Raw genomic sequence first — 20,000 nt, 5'->3', positions numbered from 1 at the left:
ACCATGTGGTTCGTAAGCAAGCTACTTACCACACAGCCACTTCTATGCCTATAAAGAACAAATACAAGTCTACAGATTTCTTGTTTCTAAACTAATGCCAATTGCCGTATCTATATTTCATCTACATACTTCTGAATGGTTTTGTAATTTCCTCTGTTTGCGATAAGATTCTTTGTCTGTACAGGGATCCACTTAGAAAAGTACTTATTCTCAAGTAAACACAATCTCTCAATGTGAAATATAAAATTGCATCGTATTTTCCAACTTCTTAGTTATTTCCTAAGGTCGATGTTCTTCAAAACAAACAGTTGTCTGCCATCTAATATGTAGTTTTTATCATTATTAGTATTATTATTATTATGATTATTATTATTATTATCATTAGCATTATTATTATCATTATCAATATTATTATTATTATCATCATTATCATTATTACTATCATTATCAATATTATTATTATTATTATTATTATTATTATTATTATTACTATTATTATTATCGTATTATTGTTGCTAATATATGTTTTCTTTCCCTTTATAAACAGGGAAAAACCAGAAAATAATATATTAAATTTACATTTAATATATATATATACGCATGTGTGTGTGAGTACATGTTGTTTATATATATATATATATGTATATATATATATATATATATATAATATATATATATATATATATATATATATATATATATATACATATATATATATATATATATATATATATATATATATATATATATATACATATATATGTATATTATATTTATATACAAAATAAGCAACAAGAATAACTTCGGTAATTTGGTACGATCATTTCACGCTACATCATTTTATTAAATATTGTAAGTATTACAACGGTTTTAAGATGTTGAGCAATCATCAGCCATTTATAGAGGTTTTCCATTAATACATAATTTTCATATTAATTGATAACATTATAGAGAAGGTAGATATATAGACAAAGATGTAAAACTGTTGTAATACTTACAATATTTAATAAAATGATGTAGTGTGAAATGATCGTACCAAATTACCAAAGTTATTCCTGTTGCTTATTTTGATTATAATCACCCCATGGGTTTATATGGATAACACCATACAAAATTCTGGTGCATCTAACTTAAGTACCATATTCATTTGAATCTAAATTTTGCTGAACTTATTATATTATATATATATATATATATATATGTGCGTATTTATATGTATATATCTATATATATCTATATATATATATATATATATGTATATATATGTGTGTGGTGTATATATATATATGTGTGTGTGTATGAACGTGCATGTTTATGGCTATTTGGGCATGTATATATATATCTATATATCTATATATATATACATATCAATGGTATATGTGTATGTGCTGGCCAGTATAAGCGTGTGTCCCCTTATCTATCCCTTGCACTAACCAAATCTCAAAAAATCCTACATAGTTGATAGCATCAAACACAGGAGAAATCAATCACGTCCCAAGCAAACAGAGAAGAGATCAATCCTATCCTGATTAAATAGAAGATTGATCATTCTTCTCCCAATCAGTCGTGACAATTGGTTAAGAAGTTCCCAGTCTAATGACCCAGTGTTCTCATGATCCTCTGTTTGATCGCTCTTTGCATCACCTTGAGCAAGTATCTTTGTTGGATGACTCAAGTTCTGAGTGAAATATGGATGGTGCCAGTTGATTGGCTTAATACTACCACAAGGTAGTATTAGGTCTCCCCAAGGCAATGACTAGTGACCGAGACCTTTGGAAATATGCTGTGCGTGAGAAGACCCGGCAGGACAAGTGAGACCATAACCCGGGGCCTTTACCTGGGATGTAGCCATGGGACACAAAACTCTGCTTGCGAAGACCTGTTGAGGCAAGTGAAATCGAAATCGATCAAAAAATCGATGGAAATTTTAGTTGATACCAGTGCCGGTGGCAGGTAAAAAGTACCATCCAAATGTGGCTGTTGCCAGCGCCACCTCAACTGGCTTCCGTGCCGGTGGCACGTAAAAAGCACCAACCGATAGTGGCCGTTGCCAGCCTTGCGTGGTCCCTGTGCCGGTGGCACGTAAAAAGCACCCACTACACTCATAGAGTGGTTGGCATTAGGAAGGGCATCCAGCTGTAGAAACACTGCCAGATCAGACTGGAGCCTGGTACAGCCTCCTGGCTTCCCAGACCCCAGTCGAACTGTCCAACCCATGCCAGCATGGAAAACGGATGTTAAACGATGATGATGATGATGATGACAAGGCTCTTGGGTTCTTTTAGTAAACCCCAATCAGGTTGAAGTATTTGATTGAGTTCTTTCCTCTGAAGCAAATCTATAAATCATAGCTTCTTTCTCTCTTTAAAAGTTATGGGTGTTGTGTTTCCCTGCCCCAACTAAGCAATATCTTACCCCTACCACAAACACACGAACTGGATATCGTTCTGAAGCCCTCTACAATCCAGTGGGTCAGTGCTTTATTCCCAGATTCCATGGCACAAAGCAGGTGAGAGAAAATCCTGTTCTTGGATGAGATTCTAGTCTATCACCAGTGAATATTCCTATTGACAAAACTGAACTTTTAGTGATATAAGGTCATTAATTCATTGATGTTTGTACACAATATCAGGCAAGCTGTGTGTCAAGGTGAGAATAACAAGACTAATATTTGCATAAGTTTCCATATTCTTTTCTTATATGGAACATTTGTATTTATATATCAACAACAATTACTTGAGTAAACCAGTAAACATGGGAGAGTGGATATGGCAATTACAAGTCTTAATTGCATAAAATATTTTTATTACTTATATAAAAATTGTTCGTGGTCATTAAAGATTAAATAAGTGGAAAGAGTGAGAACAGCTTGTCACACCACTGACCAACAGAGGTCTGAGTAGCAGCTGAAGGTGTTTTGCTCCTGACTTCAATATTCTAAACTTTTATAACATACAGTCAAAACTTCTAGAAACTTCAGCATAACTATCTTGCAGGAAAATTCACAAAACTTACTTTGAAGTTTACCACTTCTTTGGTTTCACACTAGTCAATGTGATTGATGAAACCATGCTTACATAGGCATTGACTCCTTTTATGACAATATAGTTAGAACACGATCCCAAACTGGGGAATCTGAATGAGATGGTTCAAATCTCAGCAAATGCTTTGCTACAAACCCAACAAAACTATTTAACAATGTTGTTGTTTCTTCTTAAATCCAGTTGCTCTCATTCTTCATTTATATGTTGCTTGTGGGTTAAATAACTTGGCCACAGAGTACCAGCCTTACACCTGGTTACCAAATACTTTATCAATTTGGTAATTCCTGTTCTTACAGGTAGTTCCATATTTATATTTGATGTTTCTGTCTAAAGGCAGCGCAAAACACTTTTACCAAGTGAGAATTCACAAGATGGAGGAGATAAATTTTGAAGCACTTCCTAGACACTCTAAACATACCAATCCACAGTGAATTTCGAAAATATGATTGATATTTGTAACTTATAAATGCAATTCACTGCATTTATAAATATATTTATTATATTACAAAGAAATATCAACAAAACTTGACAGTTTTTTCCAGATAATTCTTTTAAAATGTTTTAGCATGCATGTATTATTCAAGGTTGCAGCTTATTTGTCAGCATCTCATGAGACTGGGAAGAGAACGGAAATATAAAGCCAGTACTTTTCTCTCCTTGGACAAGGGATATATTTGAGGTGTGTAACAGAATATACAAAATATATACAAGAGAAAATATACATATATATATATACAAAATATATACTAGAGAACACACACACACACATATATATACTTTAATAGTAGCAAATTTATTCTAAGTGTCAAAGACTACATCTCAACATTTCTTGGAGAATAAGTTATTACTTAATTGAATACTTAAATATACATTATAACTACTCAGACAGAACCACATAAACCCCCAGCATATCGCTGTTTGAAAACAGGAAATGTAACACATTTGCACTTTATTACATTAACTAGTTTTCAAACTATGAACCATAAATTATGTTCTGTAATGTTCCTCTTAGCTCTCAAGTGATTTTATAGTTGTCTGATATTTTTACCATAATTTTGTGGCATGGAAAAATACATCATTTGCCAATGAAATACCTTGGAAAATACCATGGATCTTCCCCAATACTAGTTGAAAAGTTGTTGCCATTGTTTACTGAAATCAGCAGAAAGGAGGGTGAGTTGGTAGCAGTTGTAGTCAAGTACTAGTAGCTGGCAGGTGGTCAGCAGTGGAGTGCATGCGGTAGTACAGTGTATCAGATGAATAATTTCAGGACAGTTAACCCTTTCGTTACCGTATTTATTTTTAGATGCTCTGTGTTTCTTTCAATTACTTTAAATATAACAAAGAATTTAGCAAAATAACTTACTTATTATTAAGTTAGTGTTAGGAACATAAATTGTGACTTAAGGTTTGGTGGAAGATTTTAATTCAAAACTTATGAAAACAAGACATTTGTACTGCAGAGCCAGAAGCGGTTTCAGCCAGGTTGGTAACGAAAGGGTTAAAGCATATTATTGTGTCCAACAATAATATCCAACAACAAACCACCAGGAAGGTAGCCATTATTTGGTAATTTAGCTCAGCAACTGGCATTAGCACTCTGCTAGCTCGTGCGCCAATTTTGTCTGATAACAAGCATTCGGTGTGTACCTACTGGACATAGATTTAACTTTGGCAACAATAAGAATTATTTCACATAGATTTAACTTTGGCAACTATAAGAATTATTTCCAAGAATTATATTTCCAAAACCCAAATGCATTTTCCACAATGCAGCTTCTACCTTACCACAAAATATGGTAACTTTAGACAACTCACTTTGTCTGGGTCTCAGGAACAGACGCCAATTATACAAACAGTATCACCTGAGGTAATTTGGAATTGAACCTGGAGGAGATTTTTAAAGAAAATAAGCTCTAGTTTTTGTGAATCCATTCAAGATAGAAAAAGGATTTTCATTTACTAATAAAAAAAGGGACTTAGGTGGATACTCAAAATACTTGTCAGTTCTCCTCCTCCTCTTCCTCGTCCTCCTCCTCCTCCTCATCATCATCATCATTGTCATTGTCATCATCATTTAACGTCCGTTTTCCATGCTGGCAGGAGTTGGACAGTTTGACTGAAAACTGGTAAGCTGAGGGGCTGCACCAGATTCCGATCTGATTTGGCAACGTTTCTACAGCTGGATGTCCTTCCTAATGCCAACCACTTTGAGAGTGTAGTGTGTGACTTTTACGTACCACTGGCACGGGTGCCATTGACCTGACACCGGCATCGGCCGGCCACGACAATGGTCTCACTTGACTTGACAGGTCAACGCAAGCCAAGGGCCTTGACCCCTGTCACTACCTCCGTAAGGCTCAATGCTCAAATGGTGCTTTTTACGTTCCACCGGCAGGGGTGCCATTGATCTGACACCAGCATCGGCGACAAAGACGGCCTCACTTGGCTTGACAGGTCAACGCAAGCCAAGGGTTTTGACCCCCTGTCACTACCTCCATAAGGCTCAATGCTCGAATGGTGCTTTTTACGTGCCACCGGCAGGGGTGCCATTGATCTGACACCAGCATCGGCGACAAAGACGGCCTCACTTGGCTTGACAGGTCAACGCAAGCCAAGGGTTTTGACCCCCTGTCACTACCTCCATAAGGCTCAATGCTCGAATGGTGCTTTTTACGTGCCACCGGCAGGGGTGCCATTGATCTGACACCAGCATCGGCGACAAAGACGGCCTCACTTGGCTTGACAGGTCAATGCAAGCCAAGGGTTTTGACCCCCTGTCACTACCTCCATAAGGCTCAATGCTCGAATGGTGCTTTTTACGTGCCACCGGCAGGGGTGCCATTGATCTGACATCAGCATCGGTGACAGAGACGGTCTCACTCGGCTTGACAGGTCAACACAAGCATGGTATATTGCAAAAGAACTTAGTCACCTGTCATTGCCTCAAAGAGGGTCAACACTCGAACAGTGCTTTTTACATTCCACCAGCATGGGTGCCAGTGAGACAGCACTGGCATCAGCCACGGCCATATCACCCAACAATTGAAGGGTGCTTTCAACAGGCCAGTTACACAACGCTGGCATCAGCCAACAATCTGGTGGAGTTTAATGATATTTTGAGAACTGGAAACCAATTTTATTCCTCTGCAGTGAATGGTAGAATGGTTAGAATAGGCACAACCAGTTCAATAATTTAATGTCTTAACGTGAAACCTGTTGCATGGCAACGGAAACTTTATGTTAAATATTCCATTTGTTGCTTTGTTTTATGTAAAGAAAATAATCTTTACTGCAACTGGCACGTGGCCACATAAAGTAAATAGGAATATTTTTCTCTTTTTTAGTGTTCCGTGAAAAGTGGAGAGGATAAGATTAGCAAGTACCAACACATGGTTCCTGAATTGTAATTTACTGCTGGGGAAATATAATTTAGAGCAGGTGAATTATAATTTACAGCAGGTGTTTCGTTATTTTTGTAGACAGGCAGAAACCTTAACTATCTCCCATTCACCCATTTGCTTGAAAAGCTCTTCAAGATTTCAATATTATCTGCTCTGATCTTAGAAGCTCATTCTTTGATATACCTATGATATTTGGATAATATTAATGCTGTCAATATTGTCTTTCTTTGAAATGTGAACGAACGACCGACAGAATGTGTTTCATGCAGTTTTGCAGATATGACAGCAGACTGCTTTATGCATTTTGTGTTATGCATTTATGCATTTATGCATGCATCCATTATGCATTAGCACATGGCCAGAAATGAAATATTTTAATGTTTAAAAGAGTAAACTAAGAAGTTTTGGCACACAGGGGATTCTCTTATCAGTCACAGAAAATTATAGAGCCATGTTGTTTACCTTCAACTATCATCATCATCATCATCATCATCATTTAGCGTCCGTTTTCCATGCTAGCATGGGTTGGACGGTTCAACTGGGGTCTGGGGAGCCCGAAGGCTGCACCAGGCCAGTCAGATCTGGCAGTGTTTCTACAGCTGGATGCCCTTCCTAACGCCAACCACTCGAGAGTGTAGTGGGTGATTTTATGTGCCACCGACACAGGTGCCAGACGAGGCTGGCGAACGCCACGCTCGGATGGTGTTTTTATGTGCCACCGACACAGGTGCCAGACGAGGCTGGCAGACGGCCACGCTCGGATGGTTTTTATGTGCCACCGACACAGGTGCCAGATGAGGCTGGCAGGTGCCAGACGAGGCTGGCAGACGGCACGCTCGGATGGTGTTTTTATGTGCCACCGACACAGGTGCCAGATGAGGCTGGCGGACGGCCACGATCGGATGGTGTTTGTTACGTCCCCAAAGCACGGAGGCCAGTCTATGCGGTACTGGCTACGGCCACGTTCGGATGATTTTCTTGTGTGCCACCGGCACTGGTACCACAAAGATACAAATTCCATTTATGCTCATCTATTTTGATTTGTTTTGATTTGATTTGCTTTTCACTTGCCTCAACAGGTCTTCACAAGTGTCACTTGCCTCAACAGGTCTTCACAAGTGTCACAAGAAGGAAGGTATGCACAGGTGGACTGTCTACGTCGCCGGGTCTTCGGATGGTGTCTTTATGTGCCACCGACACAGGTGCCAGATGTGGCTGGCGAATATTACTTCATGACTCTATTACTAAAATCACTGCCAGCATTAACGTACCTTTCAATAAATTAACCTCAATTAACATCATAGATTCAACCAGGTTTGCTATAAACTATAAATTTTTTGATTGGGAGCACCGTGGATGATTGGTAAAACCGTCCAACAGCTGACATCTGCAACACAAGTTCAACTCACGAGTCAATCATTTCATTTTTGTATTCTAAATTTCTATCTATAGTTAATAACCAGAAGAATATTAAACTCTACCAGTCTCACTCTCTCCTGCTGGTTTTTATATGAAGATAAATTTTGATAAGGTGTCCCTCAGATCCAATAATATCACTGCACGTTGGTTAGAGATAGGATATTCATATTACAAGAGATAAAGAGATTCCTGTGTAATAAATAGCAAATGATTATTCTGATAACCAACATAATGTCGTTGCTTGTGTACACCCAACATGCATCCGAAATGTCTGCTCGTAAATGAAGATTATTGTGCCGAAACATTAAAGGGGGAATCAAAATAAATTCAATAAAGGCAACATAAAACAAACAGAAAAGAAGAAAAATGCAAACACAATCACAATAAATTGAGAATATTTGGTCATGCACTCGTGTGTGTATATATGTATATATATATATATACATACATATATGTACATATGCTCACGTGTACACTTAGAAAACATGGGGATATTTATGTAGAGAGTGAACAGAGATATTAAGCAATGATATTCATAAACAAATATACAAATAGAGAAATACAGGCGTACGGAAACACAAGAAACATATTTATATTTATAAGCACATGTAGCCATGTAATCGTACTTGAAACACACATGCAAAAACACACACATGAAAGCACAAAGCATGGGATGCTTGTCTATAATATTACACACATACACACACACACACATATATATATACATATATATATGTGTGTGTGTGTGTGTATATATATATATAGGTAGATAGATAGAGAGATACACATATATATACATATATATATGATGCATATACATATATATTTATACATACCATTGTACATTTATACATATATATATATACATGTATGTATATATGTACACACGTTTGTATGTATATAGTATATACATACATGTGTGCGTATATATATATATATATAGGTAGCTAGATAGAGAGATACACACATATATATATATATATATACACATACACACACACATATATATATGTATATATACATACACATGCATATAAATGTCTATGTATATACATATATATACACACACACATGTATGTATATATATATATATACATAAATACATGTGTACATATATACATACATCTATATATATGCATGTATGTACATTGGCGTATATAAATATATATGTATATGTGTCTTATATATTCTAGACATGCATTGAAGAAGGGTTTTTTTTTTTGTTTTGTTTGTATTTTTGCCATTTTTGTTGTTTTTTTTGTCTATACAAATAGTGTAGAAAAAACTCACCTAGTGGAATAAAAGCCAGATTTTCTGGTTCACAGTTATATTGGTTGAGATCAATATTCTTTATATATTTCATTTCTTCGATATCCAGTTTGAACAGGCCTCGCTGGCCGCTGTGAATCACGTAACCAAACAGGAAAGTCGGGTGCAAAGTGTTGGAGGGTGGCAGGAACAATTTATTTACCTGAAAAATATTAAGAAGATGGACAAGGATGAAGATAATCCCCCAAATACAATCATTGCAGATTCAGGTTGAGGTTTGGGATAAGTCAACCAAATATAAAGAATTCTTATTTGTATACACCTACACCCCCCACCCCCCTCTCTCTCTCTCTCACTCTCTTTCTCTCTCTCTCTCTCTTGCAAACATATCTATCTCTATTGATACATGCATACATATATATATATATATATATATATATATATATATATGCACTCATACATATACATTCACACACACACTTATATATACATGAACACACACACATATATACAAATGCACACATATACACACACATACATATATATCCATGCACACACATTCACACACACACACACACACACAAGTGTATTTATATAAACATATTTATACATATATAAAAGCACCATCCGTTCGTGGCCATTGCCAGCCTCGCCTGGCCCCCGTGCCGGTGGCATGTAAAAAGCACCATTTGTTCATGGCCGTTTGCCAGCTCTGTCTGGCACCTGTGCGGGTGGCACGTAAAAAGCACCCACTACACTCACGGAGTGGTTGGCGTTAGGAAGGGCATCCAGCCGTAGAAACACTGCCAGATCAGACTGGGCCTGATGCAGCCTCTGGCTTCACAGACCCCAGTTGAACCGTCCAACTCATGCTAGCATGGAAAGCGGACGCTAAATGGTGATGATGACGATGATGATATACACATATACACAAATCTACATACATCTATATATACACACAAATGAGTTAGTGTCTACATAGGGTGAAGAGTGAAGACCCCTTTCGATCACGAATGACCATGTGATTGCACCTAGAAAGTTACCCTCTGAGGCTCAAGTCTGGTCAAGGTTGTTTATGGAAGACCAGCAGTCTCCCATGCATACCAGACTTCTCTCTCCATGCCACTGATATTGTCCAAGGGAAAGGCAAAGGGGCCAATATAGCTTGGCACCAGTGACATCACCACAACTCATTTCTACAGCTGAGTTAAGTGAAGCAACATGAAATCAAATGTCTTGCTCAAGAACACAACACACAGCCCAGGCTGGGAATCGAACTCACTACTTCGTGATTGTGAGCCCGATGCTCTAACCACTGAACCATGCACCTGTATTTACATATACGTATACATATAAGGCAGAAGTGAGATGACCATATGGTAAGAAAAATAAAGGGATCTGGGGTAGAGATCCCTTTATAGGTGCAGGAGTGGCTGTGTGGTAAGTAGCTTGTTTACCAACCACATGGTTCCGGGTTCAGTCCCACCACATGGCACCTTGGGCAAGTGTCTTCTACTATAGCCTTGGGCCAACCAAAGCCTTGTGAGTTGATTTGGTAGACGGAAACTGAAAGAAGCCCGTCGTATATATGTATATATATATATATGCGTGTGCGTGTTTGTGTGAGTGTGTTTGTGCCCCTAGCATTGCTTGACAACCGATGCTGGTGTGTTTATGTCCCCGTTACTTAGTGGTTCGGCAAAAGAGACCGATAGAATAAGTACTGGGCTTACAAAAGAATAAGTCCCGGGGTCGAGTTGCTCGATTAAAGGCGGTGCTCCAGCGGGGCCACAGTCAAATGACTGAAACAAGTAAAAGAGTAAAAGAGAGTAAAGAGAGGGAGACCGAGGAAGACATGGGGTGAGGTGGGGAAGTATGACCTTCGAATGTTGGGCCTCACAGAGGCAATGACAAAAGACCGGGGCCACTGGAGGTATGCTGTGACTGAGAAGACCCAGCAAATAAAGTGAATCCACAGCTGTAAGCTACACCTGTGTCGCATAACCAGCCCACTCAAAAGTACCTTGGGTCGTAGGGTGACATGCCATGCTTGAGGAAACCTATTGAGTCAAGTACATCGACATCAACAGCAATATCAAAATCAAATCAAATGGAGATTGTAGTTGACAACAAAAGTTGACCACAACATGGTCTCTTTAAGCGTTAGAAACAAGTCAAACCTCCTTTGAAACAGATATCTTATTATCTTTATAATAAATGGATATATAGCGTGATAAAGTTCAAGATAGAAAATTAATGAAACAAAGAACAATACGGAATGGTCAGTATTTGAATGTCTGTGATTGTAGTTCTCCTGAATCAGGGTTCAGTTGATAAGAAACAACATCTAGAAACTTCTATATTGCGTTCCAGGACTGTTCAGTGAAACTTGAAACTCAACAATTAATTTCGGTTTCCATGTAAACATCACAAACAAAATGATAACCTTAAAATAATCATGTGTCCAATAAATATTTTTATCCCATTCACTCAAATATCTCAATTTTCCATCTAAATAAATGGCTGCTTCGTTTCATGAAGTGAAATTCAACTTCCTGACAGTAATTGAAAAGACTTATATAAATATTTGTATGTATATATATGTATGTATGTATATATGTATGTATATATATGTATGCATATATGTATGTATATATGTATGTATATATGTATGTATGTATGTATGTATATATGTATGTATATATGTATGTATGTATATATGTATATATATGTATGTATATATATATTTATATGTATATATATATGTATATATATATATGTATGTGTGTGTGTGTGTATGTATATATATATATATATATATAGATAGATATATATAGATAGATATATATATATGTATAGATGTATGGATGTATGTACATGTATGTATCATTTCGTACACATACATAATACATATGCATGTACACATGCTTGTCTATCTGTGCATGTAGCTTTTTATGTGCAGTTCAGCATGTTAATGTAGCAGAGAGCAACACAATTGATATTCATAGATTTTAAATTAAATATCTATTAAAATTTAAAATATAGAAATTTAATTTAGTCACAGCAAATATAGATTATGTTTTCCTCTAATATATTTAAGATGATAACTCCACACACACAGCCTTATTGTAACATGTTGAGCATTTTGGGAAGACATAACAACACTATAACATAAAAAAAAATACCGCACTGAATGTTTTATACAGCACTGACTAAATAAGTAAATGGTCGTGTGTTCAATCTCACATCCTGGGACCTTGGACAGATGTCTTCTACTTCGGCTGTGCCGGTAGCACGTAAAAAGCACCAACCGATTGTGGCTGCTGCCAGCCTCCCCTGGCCCCTGTGCCCGTGGCATGTAAAAAAGCACCCACTACACTCATGGAGTGGTTGGCGTTAGGAAGGGCATCCAGCTGTAGAAACACTGCCAGATCAGAGTGGAGCCTGGTGCAGCCTCCTAGCTTCCCAGACCCCGGTCGAACCGTCCAACCCGTGGTAGCATGGAAAACGGACGCTAAACGATGATGATGATGATGATGTAGCATTGTAAAAAGCATTGGTTCAGAAAAGACACCAAAAAGTGCTGGTTCCACATAAAGAAGCACTGCTGATGGTGCCATGTAAAAAGTATTGGTGATGCCCAAATAAACAGCACACAGTACACTTTGTAAAGTGGCTGACCATTAAGCAGTGTGTCCACACTATTGAACTTGATGCTCTTCGTAGTCGTGGCCAATGCCTGTGCTGCCTGACTGGCATCCATACCAGTGGCGCGTAAAAGTACCAGTTGAGTGCTGCCTGACTGGATTCCATGCAGATGGCATGTAAAACGCATCATCTGAACATGGTTGAAGCTAGTGCCGCCTGACTGGCTCCCGTGCCAGTGGCATGTAAAAGGCACCCACTACACTCTCAGAGTGGTTGGCATTAGGAAGGACATCCAGCTGTAGAAACCTTGCCAGTTCAGACTGGAGCCTGGTGCAGCCGCCTGGTGCAGCCACCTGGTTTACCAATCCTCAGTGAAATCGTCCAACCCATGCCAGCATGGAAAGCGGACGTTAAACAGCAATAGTGATGATGATGATGATGTGTGTTCGAGCGTGTATCTGTATATTTGGATGATATTGATGATGAAGGTTTGAAAGTATGTGAAGATCTGAATAATGGTAGTAAGCTTTCTGAAAACCTCAATAGCTTGGTACAAGTTAGAAATTTCCTACGCTAACAGAAAATAATCAATTTTTAAAAAATTCATTTCCTTAGTAAATATTAACATAAACACTGAACTGCTTGTTGTCTTTTCAGATATCAAAAGCAGACACACAAACAAACAATCAAACAAGCAGAGATAAAACTTAGGCACACCAATTTTTGATGGTTGAATATTTTGTAATGTTGGGAATGACTGCAGCTGTGACCTACACACATGCACACCAGAAACAAACCTTGAGGACAGAGTCTGTTACAGCTTTTCTAATGAATTCAACCAGCAATTCTACAACCAAACAATTCTAAATGTCAATTATTGTCAGGAACCATTTTACTTGAATGATAATTCTTCTCATGCCATTATAGCTGACCATGTTAAAACTAATAACCATTTCTAAGTGTAGGTCCCATAAGATGGTTATTAATAGCAATTTGCGGTTCTATCTGGAAGAAAACTATTGGAAAAAGGATATTATTGATTTTAGCAATTTTTATAGGCCTCTAACTTGTTCTATACCTTCGAACAAAATTTTCTATTTGGAAGCTTTTGTATCGTATAACAAAGTTCTTCAACAGAACAATTCATCAGACAATTGCTTGATTCTTCCCCTTCAGCAAACTTGCTTCTGGTAAAAATATATACAAAAAAAAAAAAAAGGCTGTTGCTATGATACAACCATTTCCAAAATAACGCTGATTGGAAATGCTATTCAATTTCAAGCAGGATTTGGGAAAATAAAAGAAAATTGATATCACCCGTCATAAGAAAATCACAAATCTACTATTTTAAACCTTAGCTTATCTGGATTTTTGCTTTTTATGGTTGTTCTTTATAAAAGACCAAAAACAGCAACAAACAAAGAAAAAACATTTATTGTTGATAAAAAAAACAAACAAAGGAAAACAAAAGAAGAACAGCATAAACTAAAATAACATTTCAATGCTGCTAAAATGCTGAGGAAATTTAATACGATGGAAGACAAGATTGAGCAGAAGATACAATGAAATCAGTCTCCAGTTGTGGCTGACCAAAGATTTATCTATAGAATGGTGAGATCTTGCTAATGGCCCAATCAAAATCAAAACTCTGAAGCTTTGTTGTCAAATTCCTGACAGGTTATTGAATAAAAGCAAAACAATTCCACCAATGTCAGCATGAAGGTTTGGAACATCTTACAAGTTTTGGAACATTTACAAGTTTGGCTTTCACCCATTTTTATCAGTTCCGACTTTGTTCACCACAGCAAACAACAAACATCTGAGTCTGTTCATTCAGTACTTTAAAAGATGGGGGTGATGATGATGGTTGTGGTGGTTGTGATAATGATGACGATGATGATGACAATAATGAAGGTGGCTATGTGGATGGTAATGATGATGATGATGACAACAATGATGAGGATGATGTTGCTATGGTGACGATGACGATGATGGTGATGATGACAATAATGACTGTAGCTAGGTTGATGATGATGATGGCGATGATGATGATGAAGCTATGTTGGCGATAATAATGATGATGATGGTGATGATGACAATTATGAATATAGCTAGGTTGACGATGATGATGGTGATGATGATGATGATGATAATGATGATGATGATTATGATGACGATGATGATGAGGAGGAGGATGATGATGTTGAAGATGACAATAATGAATGTAGCTATGTTGATAATGATGATGATGATGACGATGAAGACGATGATGTAGCTATGTTGACGACGACGATGATGATGATGATGATGACAATGCTGATAATGATGAAAGGATGATAGCACAAGTGGTGTAGCATCAATGATGATGATGATGATGGTGGTGGTGGGGGGGGGGCATTAAAATAAAGATGTTGTTGCTGTTGTTAATAACAGACATTGAAAGTGGAAGGAAGAGAAGAAAGAAAAGTTAAAAACGTATTTTTCTGGCCAAAACTGTAAATTCTTACCAAATCGAATCTGTTTCCAATCGGTTGTGTATGAACAGCATGATGCTGCTTGTCCTGTGATGCTTCTCGGATGACAACAATTGTCTTGGAACCAGTATCAACTTCATTATTCCAGCACAGAACCCAGACTTGATCCAAACTTTCAATGTAAAACATTGAAACAGGGTCTTTGTCAGTGTAAATTACCTGCAATTATATATTCATTAAGGCGTAAATCAATTTGAAATATTAAAGCAATTAACGCAACACTTAATCAGAATTAAAATACTTTATTGTTTAAAGAAACCATAAAAGATTTGAAACAAATGTTACTTGCAGAAAAAGAAAATATCTAATTTCTGTAAGTTTTTGAAGTTGGTAAAATACCACAGAAAACTAATCAGCATTCGGTTATATTTGTAACATAGTTACTCGTCACCAATTATTGCCATTATTTAAGACAATACTTGTTTACACAATAACTGTGTAGTAATAAGGAAATATATAACATTCCACCACGGTCGACTTTGCCTTTCATCCTTTCAGGATCGATAAACTAGGTACTGGTTTCGTACTGGGTCGATCTAATTGACTGGCGCCCTCCCCTAAAATTTCCAGCCTTGTGCCTAGAGCAGAAACGAATAAAACATATATATATTTCTTTACTACCCACAAGGAGCTAAACACAGAGGGGACAAACAAGGACAGACAAATGGATTGAGTCGATTACATCGACCCTAGTGCGTAACTGGTACTTAATTTATCGACCCCGAAAGGATGAAAGGCAAAGTCGACCTCCGCAGAATTTGAACTCATAACGTAACGGTAGACGAAATACCGATTTCTTTATTACCCACAAGGGGCTAAACACAGAGGGGACAAACAAGGACAGACAAACGGATTAAGTCGATTACATCGATCCCAGTGCGTAACTGGTACTTAATTTATCGACCCCGAAAGGATGAAAGGCAAAGTCGACCTCGGCGGAATTTGAACCCAGAACGTAACGGCAGACGAAATACGGCTACGCATTTCGCCCGGCATGCTAACAGTTCTGCCAGCTCTCCACCTTAACGAATAAAACATATAACGAAGTAGGGTAACAACAACGTAACAATCGAACCAACAAATGATATTCCGACAAACTGCCAAAACGACACCCGACGGCTTCCTGTGATTAACGCCTTCTACCCACTGTCTCTCACTCAGACAGCTACTATTTATAGTCGTTCAGTCAAGTCTATTCTTGCAGAGGGGTGTTGTGACTCTTGCCACAACAGCTATGATGAGATGGTTTCCAGCTGATCTGATCAACGGAACAGCCTGCTTTTGAAATTGACATTCAAGTGGCTGGGCCCTCGTCAGAGACCCATACTTATTTCTTTACTACTCACAAGGGGCTAAACACAGAGAGGACAAACAAGGACAGACAAACGGATTAAGTCGATTACATCGACCCCAGTGCATAACTGGTACTTATTTAATCGACCCTGAAAGGATGCAAGGCAAAATCGACCTTGCCGGAATTTGAACTCAGAACGTAGCGGCAGACGAAATACTGCTAAGCATTTCACCCAGCGTGCTAACATTTCTGCCCTTAACGTATTTCTCAGGGAGATTCAGTGATGCCAAAGGTAACAAGGGTGACCCTTCTGAATTGCAGGTACAACTCATTTTTGCTGGCTGAGTGGGGGGACAGGAGTAACATGAAATAAAGTGTCCCACTCAACAACACGATGCACCACCAAGAATTGAACTCGGGATCTTATGACTGTGAGCTGAATACACTACCCATTAAGCCATGCACTATTGCTACATCACACAACATTGTTGGCATTTAGACTGAGACCAAGTCTAAGAGGAGGGAAGAACGAAGTAAAAAATAATCCAGATAGTTTTCTTTGATTTTTTTTTTTTCATCAGATTGGTCCAGAGGAAGGGACGAGCCCATCACCTTTTTAGGACCTTTCACCCCAGCAATCTCTGCATTCGTTTTTTTTTTTCAGGCATTGTGAACCTGTGAAGGTGTACAGCATAGGGGTGAGGATCTTGCACCCAGGATTACAAGTTCATCCCTTAGATTCCCAGACCAGGTGCTCTGTTGTGTTCTTCAACAAAACACAGGATTTCATGTTGCTCCAGCTCAGTCCATTTAGCTATAAAAGAGTTACCCTATGACTGGCTAGGGTCCCATTAAAAGGGAATGATGGGATCTCAGTCATTTATACTCTTTGGAAACCAGGTAACCAGCTCTGTGAGTAACCATTTAACCAATTAAATGGTTACTCACTTACGTTAATGACATGCCCTCACTGGAGCAGAGAGGGCATGTCATTAACGAGCTTGCGAATGGCAATGAAAGAATTTTGACAAATCAGCTGGTTGATTGATTCACTGAGTAATTAATCAGACAAGCCATTAGTTATTTAATTAAATACTCAATCAATTAACTAATAATACTCCTTCCTTCTATATACACGAGTCCTGAAATTTTGAGAAAGGAGACATGTTGATAACATCGACCCCATTACTCAACTGGTACTTAATTTATCGACCCCGAAAGGATGAAAGGCAAAGTTGACCTCAGCGGAATTTTGAACTCAGAACGTAAAGACACAAAATACCTATTTCTTTACTACCCACAAGGGGCTAAACACAGAGAGGACAAACAAGGACAGACAAACGGATTAAGTCGATTATATCGACCCCAGTGCATAACTGGTACTTATTTAATCGACCCCCAAAAGGATGAAAGGCAAAGTCGACCTCGGCAGAATTTGAACTCAGAACGTAGCGGCCGTCGAAATACCAGTAAGCATTTTGCCAGGCGTTCTAACATTTCTGCCAGCTCGCCGCCTTAAACAATATTATTTACTTATAGTACAACGTTCGCTAACCTAAGCCCTTCACCATCTTAATATAATAATAATAATAAAAATAATGATAATAATAATAATCCTTTCTACAGTAGGCACAAGGGCTGAAACTTTAGGGGAGGGGGCTAGTCAATTACGTAGTTCCCAGTGCATGACTGGTATTTATTTCATTGACCCTGAAAGGATGAAAAGCAAAGTTGACATCAGCAGGAATTGAACTCAGACGTAAGGACGAATGAAATGTCACTAAACATTTTGCCCAGCGTGCGAACGATTCTGCCAGCTTTCCACCATTTTGATTGGACTTATAATGATAAAAGTGAAACATAACCAGTACATATGTTTACTATTGGCATAATCATAATTGTGGCTGATACCAGTGCTGTCTGAGTGGCACCTGTGCAGGTGGCAAGTAAAATGTATCCTTCAAACAATGCGCCTCATGGAGGCAGTGACAGGTGACCAAGACCTTTGACGATATACCATGCTTGTGCAGACCTTTGAAGCCAGGTGAGACCATAGTCATAGCCAGTGCTAGTGCCAGGTCACCCATGCTGGTGGCACATAAAAAAAAACACCCACTACACTCTCAGAGTGGCTGGTATTCGGAAGAAATATTGCAGAAACATTAACACGCCGGGCGAAATGCTTAGCGGTATTTTGTCTGTCTTTACGTTCTGAGTTCAAATTCAACTTTGCCAATCATCCGTTCGGGGTTGATTAAATAAGTACCGGTTACGCATTGGGGTCGATATAATTGACTTAATCTGTTTGTCTGTCCTTGTTTGTCCCCTCTGTGTTTAGCCCCTTATGGGTAGTAAAGAAATACGTATTTCGTCTGCCGCTACGTTCTGAGCTCAAATTCTGCCAAGGTCGACTTTGCCTTTCATCCTTTCGGGGTTGAATAAATAAGTACCAGTTATACACTGGGTCGATATAATCGACTTAATCCGTTTGTCTGTCCTTGTTTGTCCTCATTATGTTTAGCCCCTTGTGGGTAGTAAAGAAATAAGAAACATTGCCAGATCAGACTGGAACCTGGTGCAGCTCTCCAGCTTACCAGTTTTCGGTCAAACCACTCAACCGATGCCAGCATGGAAAACAGACATTAACTGATGATGATGATGATGATGATGATGATGATGATGATGATGATGATGACTCTCTTGCAACACTACAATATTTGCAAAATCTACAATTACTTTAATTAAGAATTAGAAAGACTGAACGACAGTTATAAAAAGTTAATTATTTTTTTAAAACTTTGGCTAAAATGTAGAATTATTAATACCAAACGTCTGTTGCTTTGAATAAATAATTCAAAATTTTGGGACATAATTTAAGTAACAAATCATAAATCATAAAAAATAATTAATAGTGACAGAAACAGTATCAACAGCAAAATGTAGTCTTGGCGTTCAGCTTTACATGGAGGTTGTGCTAGGTCCCAGAATACTCTGTTATTTATTTACCATGTTAGAATCTCTCGTAAGGACACCATTTACCCGTTTACCCCTGGGCGGTTTCACGGTCTCTTGAACTCTCTCTCCAAAGTTCTTTTCAACTTTCCCTCGCGGTACTTGTCAGCTATCAGACTCGTCCCCCTATTTAGCCTTGGATGGAGCTTACCACCCGCTTTGGGCTGCGTTCTCAAGCAACCCGACTCTTGGGCCGATGAACACCGCCGATCGCCGCCGGCTCCGAATGGGCCTGGCACCCGCTCTGGGCAGCCCCGATCGAGGGGACTCCGAAGCACTTGAAATTATATCATTGGCAGACAAGGATCATTGGTCAACAATATAATTTTGAATGCTTTTATGCACAATAAGTCCTTATGAGAGGTTCTGTCGGGCT

The 20,000-nt window shown here is 38.2% G+C and overlaps 1 protein-coding gene across 2 annotated transcripts in view; it reads right to left on the bottom strand.

Annotated features, from left to right (window-relative positions):
* LOC115209404 (follistatin-related protein 5-like) overlaps positions 1-20,000 on the bottom strand; it is a 409,770-nt gene that overhangs the window by 14,707 nt on the left and 375,063 nt on the right. For both annotated transcript variants that reach the window (XM_029777801.2, XM_036500843.1), the window contains 2 exons: positions 15,292-15,477; positions 9,158-9,338 (listed from right to left, as the gene is read on the bottom strand). In XM_029777801.2, the coding sequence (XP_029633661.1) occupies positions 9,158-9,338; positions 15,292-15,477 (367 nt within the window). The remainder of the gene's footprint in view (positions 1-9,157; positions 9,339-15,291; positions 15,478-20,000) is intronic.

Source organism: Octopus sinensis, linkage group LG3, assembly GCF_006345805.1.
Source record: "Octopus sinensis linkage group LG3, ASM634580v1, whole genome shotgun sequence".
Taxonomy (NCBI): domain Eukaryota; kingdom Metazoa; phylum Mollusca; class Cephalopoda; order Octopoda; family Octopodidae; genus Octopus; species Octopus sinensis.
The sequence above is the reverse complement of the archived record's forward strand: the minus strand, read 5'-3'. Positions and strand labels throughout refer to the sequence as shown.